This window comes from Passer domesticus, chromosome 2 (assembly GCF_036417665.1).
Source record: "Passer domesticus isolate bPasDom1 chromosome 2, bPasDom1.hap1, whole genome shotgun sequence".
Lineage (NCBI taxonomy): Eukaryota > Metazoa > Chordata > Aves > Passeriformes > Passeridae > Passer > Passer domesticus.
The window spans coordinates 49805580-49818155 of NC_087475.1; the positions used below are offsets into that span (position 1 = coordinate 49805580).

At 39.7% G+C, this 12576-nt stretch overlaps 1 protein-coding gene across 8 annotated transcripts in view; it reads right to left on the reverse strand.

Moving 5' to 3' along the window:
* Nucleotides 1-12576, reverse strand: part of SLAIN1 (SLAIN motif family member 1) — a 61586-nt gene that overhangs the window by 20556 nt on the left and 28454 nt on the right. For 6 of the 8 annotated variants that reach the window (XR_010355995.1, XR_010355994.1, XR_010355992.1 and 3 more), the window contains 2 exons: nucleotides 10811-10960; nucleotides 8407-8745 (listed from right to left, as the gene is read on the reverse strand). The exons of 1 other annotated variant lie outside the window; for it this stretch is intronic. Coding sequence is in view for 3 of the 7 variants with exons in the window: in XM_064408481.1 (XP_064264551.1) it covers nucleotides 8407-8745; nucleotides 10811-10960 (489 nt within the window). In the remaining 4 variants the exon portion in view is untranslated. Of the gene's footprint in view, nucleotides 1-8406; nucleotides 8746-10810; nucleotides 10961-12043; nucleotides 12065-12576 lie in introns of those variants that run through there. One more of the 8 variants, XM_064408485.1, reaches the window with a different exon arrangement.

Here is a 12576-nt window from a genome sequence, read left to right on the forward strand (position 1 = left end):
GCATGCCCAGCACAGAGGTCACCAGCTCCTATTCCACATAGATTCCAAAGGCTGGAAGATGACAAAAAGACTTACACTGCAACAGAAAGCAGGGGCGTGCTTGTCTTGTCACAGCAGCTATGACTGCTCTCTCCCACAGAGAGCAGGGCATTTCCAGACTGATGCTTTGGTTTTATGTGTAGGAACAACAGAGCACACTGCTTGCAACTGCTGGCATGGGTTGACCTCCTGGCTCATACAGGGCAAGTTCAGTTCACAGAAACTGCAGATTTATTTAGAAATCTGTTGATCAGTCCACATAAATATACAACCTATTTAGCACCATCATTAGCTCCTCTAATCCTTAAAGCTGCTAACAAGTGAAAAGCAGTAAGACGTGACAGTACAGTTCTATCTATACAAGTTATTAGGAGTCACTGACAGTAACTTCAATATATGTGATGCCTTCAATATATGTGACACTTCAATATATGTAACTCCAGCAACCTGTGTCACAGAAAGGCTTTATCTCCAGCAGGAAAAGGAAACGTAAGGTTTGAATCCCTGGAATCCAGAGTACAGTCAAATCCTAATAAAGAACTACAGTCCGGACAATCTTTCACCAAACAAGTTAGAATTGTGCTTCAGTGACTCACTACTGACAATGGCAGACTGAAACTGTCAATGGTACAGCAGTGAACACTAGCAAGGGGGGTTACCACTGTGGTGCAGCCAAGGTAATAAGTATTAATATCAGTGATGTAACAATGATAAAACAGTTATCAGGCTTCAAAAACTGTCCTGGGGATGCAAACAATAGCATCCATACAGCTACTGTATGTATCTATTTCTCAAATATTCAAGAATTTTGCAAACTGAAGAGGGAACTGTCACTCTATGATGCAATCCTTGAGCAAGAGTGGCAAAAAAATCATGAATATGGGATGTCTGTAGCTACAGTTAATTCTGGAGTCCTAGCCTACCCTTTCAAAGTCCTAGGTCCTGAAATCCTAATTCAACGTTACAGAACTTGGCAAAGAAAGGTCTGAGCAGCAGGATAGCGGTAAGGAAGACAGCACTGCATAAAACAGCTTTTTAAGTATCATGTTGTATAGCAGAATTCTTTGGACTCTACATGCTCTTTTCCTTTGAGACTGCATCAGCCATCCCAGGCATTATTTGTGCCTTGAACTGTCCAGTGGATGCAGCTACATTAGCAGAAAAATAGGTACGGGAGTAGCTTGGATTTCCTCCATGTCTTGGGTGGCCACGTCTTTTGCCTCCTGTTCATCAGTCCCTTCTTGTTCCAGCAGTTTGCTCTGCTGCTGATTCCTTCAGTCCTCAGGCAGCAGATTCCTGCTGCACCTGCAAATTCTCATCCATCAAGCAGCTGTGTTACTTCTTTGATGGGTCCTTGTGTCTGCTGAGATAAATGGCCCTGAAAAGCAATGAAAATAGCGGGTCAGTTTAGTGTTTGGAGAAAACCCAGAAATGTTCGCCTTGATGGCATTTTGTAGCTTTCATCTTCGTGGACGATGCATCCTCTTTTATCTCCTTCTTGAAGTTTGCTCTGTCACCTGCTTCCCTCCTAAGAACAGCAGAAATAGTCTTACAGACATTTGGTTTGTAAATGAAATGATGGCTCTTGTGAGCTTAATATGTGGAAGCAGAAGGTGGGAATTATGTGATTTTAATATTATTTCAGGCCACTGAGATGTGAATAGATATGAACTTGCTGAAAATGTATGAGAACAGAACAAAAATATTTTTCCAAGCTGCTTTCCTTTTCAGACCTCTTTGCTGTCATAAGACTGATGAGAAAATTAACAGAGAAGAGAAGGAATAGAGATGTATTCTCAGTTGAGAATGAATTTGCTCAAACATCCTGTTTGTGATGAACACTGGAATTTGCTACAGTTTCTGTTACCTCCTCTGCACTAATCTGGTTCAGTTACAAACCTAAAAAAATCATCAGTTGCTTGCAGTTGTTTTTTTAGGAAGAAGTGGATAGTAACACCAGTAAGGGACTTCAAAAAACATAGACCTGTTCAAGAAATGACTGGACGTGGCACTTGGTGCCATGGTCTAGTTGGCAAGGTGGTCACCAGTCAATGACTGGAGTTGATGATCTCCAACAGCATCCATAGTTATTACTGTGACCCACTACTGAGTTTCAACTATAACTTAGGTTGAAAAAAATAAGATGTTTAGGTAGAATGCAGCCATATAGAGCATCATAGGTGTATCTTTGCCTTTCCCAGCCTTCTTTGAGATAAAATATTATGACCTACAGACATTGTATTGTTGAGGTATTTGTATGTGTGAAGAAAATTCAAGGACAGGTCATGCAAGGGGCGTTAATAATTGGTTTCTGGCTCTCACCACCTTCTAAGAATAATTCATGCATATACACACGTGCTTGTCACTTCATGAGCTTTCTTTAGGCAGCATACGTTGCCCTTTCACATATCTGCAGTGGAACTGCCTGCTGCATGTTTACACTTTTCCCCATATGTGGCATCCATTCTGAATTAGCCCATTGCCTCTACAGCACAAGAAAAGCTGGGAACTGTGAAATACAGATCCTGTGCCCTCAACTGAAAATGTAGATGAAAAGGCCACCCCATCGCACAGATCGTATTCACTACTACTAGAAACAGGTCAAAAAGCAGGAAAAGCGCCCCTTCTTTGTCAAACATGCCACAAAATTACAGTGAAGACAACAGTTTTTCCTCTCACCCAGATGCCTCAGTTCTCATTTTTTGCCAGGAAGTTCTTCCCCTGATGCTATTTCTTCTCTGAAGTCAGCTCAGGATCAGTGGCCCAGCTTCTTTCTGGCAGGACACCAGAACAGGCAGCACCTGCTTTCTGTCTTCGGATCCCCGCACCGCTGGTGGCTGTCCCCATTCCACTGCTGCTCTTCTTTTCTCTTCCCTGACCTAATACTATCACTGCCCGAAGATTAATTCCATGTAGCACACAAGCAGACCTTGTTTTCGGAGCAAACTGCTCCAGAAGAGGTGCACCCTTGGTGGGCTGCCAGATGGGGACTTCTGTAGCAGACCTTGGTCAGTATCATCTTCTATCTGCCAAAATGCCTCTCCAACGAGGTTCTCCTTGCAGGGAGGGCTTAAGTTGACTTTACAGTGAAGCCTCTTAAAACACATTTATTCCTTCACAGCTATTCTCTGCAAGTGTTGTCAATGTTTTATTTGAACAAAAGGACTCCCAAACCTCACCAAAAGCACAGAAATTTATCAGAATCAGAATTATTAGTGTCTCAGAGAAATCTGTATCAATGTTGGAGCAACCTTAGCAGTTTCTCACACATAAATCTTTCACACAAATCTTGCAACTTCAATTCTGTCTTATCTGCATTGTATGCACAAACAGGTGGAGTAAAACCATAAGGAAAAAATCTATGCTTCTCAATTTTAAATATTATATTCTACATTATGTAGACATTCAGACTGTGTTCTGAAATCCTTAACAAACTTCTAGACTTTATAACAACTTCTCTTGTAGACTCTATTACTATTTCACTTTATGAGATTAATTTCTCTTCCTCATTTCTGAAGACCTGTGATAAGTATGTGCATTATATTTGTCACAGTTATAACATCTGTAATATCCCAAATACACCAGGGTCTTTTTAATGGTCTGTGGAATCACAAGCCGATACAACAAAGACACCAGTGTGTAAAAGCACAAATACAGATTAAAGCAAGTACTTCAGTTAAGTGCGTGATGTCATTCTCAATAATGTCAATACCTACATTTTATTCAGAATTATTACTTCATCCCATACTGGTTTCACATGCATATGTCTCCCACCACAGATAGTTAGAGCCAGATAAAGATTTTTCCATTAGCCTTCCATGAATTCTCCCACTGATCACTGTCCTCAATATAATCCAAAGGCAGCAAAGTAATAGTATTCTATTCCTATTCTCTAATGAAGTCTGCAACAATTTCCTAGAAAGAATTTTTCCTTTCTTACTGAGCAAAAGAGGTTATGGGCAGGAACACCTCATAAATCTATGCTGAACCCATATCTAAACACTATGCACAGGCGCTCTTCTATGTCTGCCTGGAGTTTGCTTAAAAAACCTAAACAACAAACAGAAAGCACAACTGCAGCTCTCAAAATGAGGCAACTGCCAATCATGTCCATAATATCTTTGAAGTGTAGGCAAGAAAGTTACTCATAACTACTAATTTCTGGGAAAGCAAATTTTTTCTGTGGCTTTTTTATGAAGGTATATGCCAAGCCAAAAACTTAATAAGCAACGTGAAAAGGAAATAGAAAATTACACTAAGATTAACCAGATTGAATACGTTGCTACTCCATGAACCATGCATTTTTCATCCATCCCTTCTTACTATATTTACCCTGAATAATTTGTCCAAAATACAAAGTTTCCAATGTTCACATACTACAAAAATGGACACTTTAAAATGCACAAAAAATAAGTGGAGCCAGGATAAAAGGTTGTGAGCAAGCTGATCTCAAGGGATGGAAAGTAGGCCTGAACACAAGAAAATCAATCCCATTTTCAGTATCTTTTCTAGCCTGGATCTTGATTACTCTAGATGATTTCACAGCACTATAGTTAACCATTACTTCCGGTTTCAGAAAATCAGAAGTATAATGGGCAAAAATACTATCAGCTAATTAATAAAATTACCAAACAGAAATAAAATATATTTTTAAAATGCTGTTTTGCATCAAAGTAAGAAAAATAATGCATACTTATGGACAACATAAAGCAGAAACCAGCTTGGTTTTATTAATTTAGGCGGTATTTCTTCTATGAAAATGATTATATATAAAGTACTCTTGATATTAATAGTTAGCAGTGTTTTAAGTTGCTAACCAGCAACTTCTTCAAACTAGACTAAGGGGAGAGAGACATAAGCATGAATCTTTCCACTGCAAATATACTATAAGCTTTATTAAAGCATAAAACACACACTAACTAGACAAACTCACTTCACTTAATTGAAACAGATACTTAAAAAGCTGTTCATACCCTATCTCTCTCAGTTCTTCTTTAAATTATCTATTTTCTGACCCACCAACCAGCTACAAAATCCCCAAAAATCAGGATACCTTAAAAAGTTTACAAATGTAATTTTTCTGACATAATTCAGAAAAATTCAGCTGATTTAGGAAGAGGGTGTAATTCAACAGGGAAAACAAATCCAGACAGACTTGACACAAAGCTTATCTATATTCTTACCAGAACTGGCAGTAAAACCTATTAGAAAGCTAACATGCACACTCTACAGACAATGGCTACGAAAATGCTGTTTAAAAGGTAACAACAAGTACACCTACAGCTCATGCTACAAGTGGCCACACATACACCTTAAACGCATTGCAACCTGTTTCACATCTAAACATATTAAGATTGGCACACGCCTGCCACTTTATGCTAGTGTTTGACCAGCAGCCTTCCAGGACAGCAAGCTGGTGGGGACTGGCAGTAAATGTGATTGACACCATTCATTCAGGCATGAGTGGAATAAGGCGAGATAAAGAACCTGGACCTGACAGTGGGGGTAACATGATATGGTGTGGTCCAGAAGTATGTAATTTTATCTTCAAATAGATGTACAGCAATTTAAAACAGGGCAGAGTGTCAATATTACAGCAGGGGCAGCACTTTGCTACAATACATTGGCAAGAACAATGTATGAGCTCACTAAAGTATAGCTTCAGACATAGCTAGAAAACATCTCGGAGACTATTCTCACCCCCAGAAAAGGCAGAAGATCACTAGAGCACCAGAAACTGCAAACCATTCATCTGCTACCTAAAATGCAGCCCTGTGGATGGAGAACAAGCAGACCTTTGGCTATAGTGAGAGACCAGACACCTGGTGCACAAGTCAGTGCCTAGGTGAAGGTACCTCATGGCATCCCACAGATCCTGGGTTGTTTATGGAAGCTAAACAGCGTTGACACAGGGTGATGGTGAAGCCAGAGTGCATCAAAGTACCTCATTCTGCTCTATCCCAGCAGCTGAATGAGGCCCTTCATACAGAGGTGGGCACCTACATGCCAGCATTTAAATGTAGGTGCTTCTCATCAGGCAAACAATACCATACTCCGAAAAGAATTATTAGTTTTCCAGGTTTATCACACCTTCACCATATTTTTCACATGCAGGTAATTAAGTACCTCACCTAGAGGACCATACCAAACAAAGATCACCAAAAGCAAGTAGGGCAGCATCCCTCAAACTATTTGCCTAAAGGCAAATAATTATAATTAAAAGGCAAAAAATTATAATTAAGCTAAATATGTAGACTAGTTTAGCAGAAATACTGTGTCAAAGCTAAACACTGGGGGTTTTACCCCAGACTGAGTGTCAAAATTCAACAGTTACTTGCTACTTGTTCTTCTTTCATGAAAAGCTCTGTGAATGCCCAGATGAAGCAGAGGCCAGACCTTGACTGCACATACAAGAATGAAAGTGATCTCTTTGGGAGAAGACAAAGGCATAAAAATTTAGGAAGACTGTTGGAATGGCCAAGAGCAGCACAGCATGTGGTATGGGTGACTTAATTATTAATTATGGATCATGCTTTCCATATATACTGAAGGCAAAAACTAAAGGTTCGGTTTTTCCATCTTCCACATCCTTCCTACTCAACTGCCCTCGTAAACTGACAGTGTGGAACACACCATCCATCACAGAGAGCTTCAGACAAATTCCTGTTTTGCAGTCTGCCTCCATTTCAGTGTGTAGGAATTCTTAAGAGACAATAAAATTTTTGCCAAGATGGTAAATGCTGACAAGAAGATGTTGTAACACTACACAGACATCCTCACTTCAGTGAACACTTGACTCCTCATCTCCTTGTCTGCCAAAAGAATACAGTCAAAGCAAAATGCTTCTCACCATCAATATTTGTCACTTACGTCCATCAGAGTTGCATGCGTTAGAGGCTGAAGCTGTAGAAGCTGAGGAGATCATTCCCTCCTAAAGACAGTGGTACTGACTATTACAGCACTGTTTGTCATTCCTGCAAACAGGTAACTGTGAAGTCACATGCCCAGCTTCTGGGTTATGCCAAACACATTATCCAACACCTCAAAGTTCTTGAGAAAAAAGCCAGCCAGGTGGTCTTTTATTTGTACACTTCATAGTTAACAAACTAGGAGTCTAATGTTTTTAGTACCTTAAAGGTTCCCATACCTTTCCATGCAGGAAATCCAGTGCTTAAGCTCCACTGACATGGAAGATTAAAAAAAAAAAAATTCAAAACACATTTGGGAGTCACATAAAAACATGGCAGCAACAAATCATTCTCTTATTCCTGAACAAAAATGACCAAAAGCCTACCTTTGTAGTTCCTAAATTTCTGCAAGCCCAGCAATGCTGTCCCACTCTTATACTTCCCCAGCAAGAGAAGTAACATTAAAATTAATGTGGCACAAATGCTGTACCATCAAACACCCACACTGCTCTACCCTCTGTTAACATCACCTCTCCTTCTATATTGCCACTTGTCAATGATACTTCCATGCCATGGATTACTTTGAATAGAAGTGGTTTGGGCACCAACCTGTCATGTCTTGTTTGTCAGAAAAGCAACATGCATACCTGTAGCACTATAAATAGCAACTAGATGTTGTTTTGAACAACACATTTATTTTCTTGCCCAAGGGTGAGCTGTAACCTGCAATGTTACAAACAAGACCCTGGCTGGAAATGGATTGTTTAGAATTAACTTGGGGGAAAAGACTGAAGGTATAGGAAAGTAAAATGCAGCCAAAAGAAAAAAAAATTGTGATCATAATAAGGAAAGAAAAGAAGTTAACAGCTACAATGGAGGGAAACTTAAATAATGACTAAGCGTCGAGATACAGATCTTCCATATTCTGGAAGGTATCTCAAATGCAGTGCAAAAAAGCATCAATATCTCAGGATAGTTTGGAAGTGACATTATCTCCAACTACTTTAACAACCAGCCCTATCAGACCTGGAAGAGAAGCAAAGTGCTATAAGCACTCATCACAGCACAGCTGCATTAACAGCAAACTCAGGAAAAAGAAGGAAATTAAAATCTGAATACTCAGATCTGTATTTTACTGCATCCACAATGGACATGTGTACATCAAGCTTGAAAGCCCCAGAGGCTCTTCTAGCTAACTATTACCCTGCTAAAATGTGCTCTACTTTTTGTTTCTTTCTTCACTGGGGGTCATCTTTGCAGCATTTTAAAACAGACTAAAACAACAATTTTCATGACCATGTCACAGATTACATTTTGTAGAAAACTGCTTAACAATAACATCCCTTCATCATTTACGCAGGCTTAAATTATTTGTCACAATTTATGTACAATTCATCTTTAAAATGGCACTGGCATCTGGCAGAGAAAAGACCACTTCTCAGAAAAGCATGCAACCCACCTCCATTAATCCTATTTGGTTGCTGCTCTGGAGTTTGGGCTTGAGAAGAGTAGAAGGGTTGCTGATAAGTATTTGTAGGGAATTGCGGGGAAGTAGGGCTCCTCCTGCAGTCCCGGATACTGGAGAAAGTCTGTGAGTGAGGAATCCCTCTTTGGAAGGGGGAGCAGCGAGTCAGACGTGGCTGCGGAGGTGGAAGGTGGTCAAACTCTTCCTCATCCTCAAGACTATAGCGATCATATTCCTGGTCACTGCATGTCCCTTTTTTTCCCGTATGCAGAGAAACACTGGAAGTATGCCTTGACACAGATGCTGAAGTTGAAGCATAATCTTGCCTAAGGCCTGTAAATTCCAAGAGGAGCATGATTCAGCTTCTGCTAAGTGATTAACTCTAAATATGCACTTCAATCTTGAAAACTACACAGGTAAGTAGACAGAATTTTACATCAAGTATTGAATTTAAAATGTAATCAGGCTGAGGATCTGATGTAGGATTCATCTGATCTATTTTTCAGGCATCTAAGCCTGAATTCTCTCCTTCAAAATATTTTTTAAAATAAAATACTAAAATAGAATACAGGAGTCTCCCAAAGATGTCTTAGATGCCTTTCTTAAGAGGAACCACTCTCAGGAGGCACATATTTCTCTGCCAATAAAGGACTACATGAGTACTAAGTTTTTAACTTCGCAATACTCTTAATTAGAGGAATTACATACACATTAGTTTGCCGAGCTATTGCTGTTGAACTTTTGTATTCGTGCAACAAAAATGTTTACAATGACATTTCTTAAACCTACAACCCATCCAAATCTTCTGGCTCTCCAACCTCCCTGAACAAGAATTAGTTCCTGATAGCATCCAGTCTCATGGACAAGGCTTAGCGTTAACACAACTGTATTTTACAAAGCTACACAATCCTACCACCCTCTTCTCAGAATGCCAGGTTTTGAAAACCATCTTACAATAATCACTACCCTGTAAGAAAGAGCCTGTTTGCTCCAGATCAAGTGAGAGGGAAACATTCACATCCCTTGCACATCCCTCCTTTCTCCAGATGCACAGCAACCAAGGAAAAAACACTGCACACCCAGGAGCCAACGAACTCTGACAGTAGCTGCAGGTAACAACCTTCCTAAACCTTCAAGAAGCCCTAAATTTTTAACAGATGCTTTTGTTTCATAATGGAAACTTCTTAATATGCTTCCTCTCCCTCTCCTTGAGTGGGAATTTCTATTTGTGGCTGTGAAGAGAGCGTGCCTGCGTGCACGTATAGAATTGCCACTTTCCACGGGATTAAGTGGTCAACAACTGTCACATGCTCAAACATTCTCCACCAGCTGCTACTACAAGGATGAGATACTATCAATTGCACATGACACAGATTTGAAGAGAAACCAGTGTTTTTCTTTCCAGTCTGCCAATGCCCTGATTCCTTCAAGAGCTAAGTACCTGAATTATTTTTTAAACCTCACTCTGAAGGAGATGAGCACAGCTGTCATTTAAATAATGCAATCCTTTGTATCCTTGACAGTCATAACTCTTTTTCTTTTTGAAATTAGAACACTTGTTAATTTCTCTGCTTAACATGATGCACGCTACCAGATACCCAGCAAGCTCTACTCCTGCCAGCAGGTGATCACTCTGCCCGCCCAGTCTGGTGGCTTCAGCCAAATCACGGCTCTAACTTTTTCTGCTCATGTTATTTTTTTTTTTAAATAATCACTTATTACTTAGCATTTTCATTCAGGCCCCATCTGTGAATTTCTCTTGCTTTTAATCTCATCACTTCCTCCTTGATATCTCACTTGGCACTAACAGGATACAGGAGAAATATTCCACTTTTTGTCTCAATAACCTCTAAGTCAAATGCCCTTTATTTATTAATAAAGATATTTTACAAAAATTACTATTAAGCCAAACTATATGTCAAAGAAGACTCTAGGCTCAGATTTGTGCATAATTACTAGTTTTAAACCAAGATATTGAATTTAAAAGCCCTAATTCTGTATTTAAGTGGGATTTCATTTCAAAACTCATCTAAAAATATAAGAAAATTGAAGTGGAGGCAAAGAAAGCCAAGAGAGCTGCTTATGTTTACCTTTCTCATTAAATGCAATCATGAGAAAAATGCTTTAGGATCCGTCCTCTCCAGAAATAAAATTATTTCACTTACTATTCAGAAAAATATAGACATCAAATTTTGCAAGATCCAGTACCAGTTCAGATTAAAATGAACCCAACAATATGCACACCTTCTCCATGCAGGTGAAGAGCACTTCCACCTGCCACTCAAGAGGCAATACCACTTGAAAAATATTTACTTCACTGAGACCAGACTGGAGCAGATTTAACTGTTATGGGAAGTCTTCCTCAGACTGTTATGAAAACCAAAAAAGTGCCACCTACTCTCCTCCTGTAGACGAGCCATGATCTGAACATCAGTGAGGTCCTGCAGCTTGTATCCCATGGAGATGGAATCATCTTCCAGCTCCGAAGTGCTCAGTTCACTGTCTATCGATGACTGTGGACTCAAAGGGGAACTCCTAGAAAGGTATCCTAAGTAAGAAAACATACACTTTAGGCTACAAATATGTCTGGCTACTTTCATTCAGAATCATCTGCTCTTGACATCACAGTAGCTTAAAACATTTTCTGAATAGCACATAAAAACTTTCAGAAGCGTAGTTCAATTCCCTATCAATTAGCAAAGAGCTTTGATATTCATGAGAAGTAGTAAGTGTAGGAATGGATCATGGATTCCTCAGCTTGTTCCCAAAATAACACTGCATAGCCCAGACAATGAATAATTTACCCAATACTGTTCTGATACAGCTCAGATTAGTGTAGTCTAACCACCATCTGCATTTGCATCTCTCTTATGGGACTGATTCTCCCTACTCTGTTTTGCAAAACAAGTGGATTATGTGTCACTGACTTCTGCTCAGTACTCAAACGTTGCATCAGAGCCATTTAGTTAAATTTCACTATTCTTTTTTTAAACTATCTATAATTATCACATAAATCAATCACAGTAACAACTAAGGTTGAACATTATGCAACAGAGAAAGCATTGCTTCCTTCACAGAGCTACCTTTTTGAAAGGCTCTGGATTCTACTTTTTCCCTGAGTGTGATAATAAAATATAAACTAATTTGCAATTAGCTTATATTTGAGCTAGTTGTTGTCCCACTTTAAAGAAAAATCCCACCAACTAAAACAGCAAATAATTTTCTAATGTCTTCTGGACCACCAGAGACCCACAGCCTGCAGGGCAAGAACTGCTGTGACTGTGGCTCACCAGCTGCGCTTGTATCACAGGTGTGTTTGCATCCTCTAGCACTGCTGAAAGCAGCCACCTAAAATTCATCCTAAATTCAGCTATTTTCTAATAATAGCTCCAAAAGAAAAGGACAGGCAGGGGATTACTTTGCTTTGGAAGGATTGCATGGAGTAAATGTGTTTGCTTTCTTAATTGTGCACGTTACAGCAGTCCCTGAGGTTCTACAGAGGTAGTAACAGCTGTGCTCTTTTGGAACAGCAGAGGGAAGCTAGACAAGGTATCTGAGGGTACCTCAAATAGCATGAGTTCATTTAGGAACTAGGCTTCATCCCATTGAATAGGGAAAACGTTTCACTCACATGCAGACAGCTACAGCAGGCGCTCCGTCTGGAGCTGTTTCTCACTCACAGTGCCTATATCCCTTAAAATAGGGATTTCTGCAGTGATTTCAAGCACTGAAATGCACACAGATAGGTGTTACACTGATCATCAGCCCATCCTCAGCCCATGTCTCTTCCTGCCAGCATAAAATGTTAATGCCTCTAGTCCAGAAGATTGTCTTCTCCACTGCCACTGCAGTTAAAGAGAAGCCACAGATACAAACTGATATCTGTAGTGAAGAAGGAAAATGCAAATCCTTGCAATTTACAGACCACCAAAAGTTTTCTATTTTCCTAGAACTTACTTGTGTGTTCCCTGCAAAATAGTGGAAAACATAAAATAAATCTTGAACATTAGCAACAATACCAGCTTGAAAGTAGGCATGATTCTGCCAGCTCTTCTTATTATAAATTCTCACTGCCAATTTCATTACACAGCTGTACATATGTTTCTGTGGACACAAGGAAGGGGCACCATGGGGCAGAAATAAGCAACAAAGCTGGGGACTGTT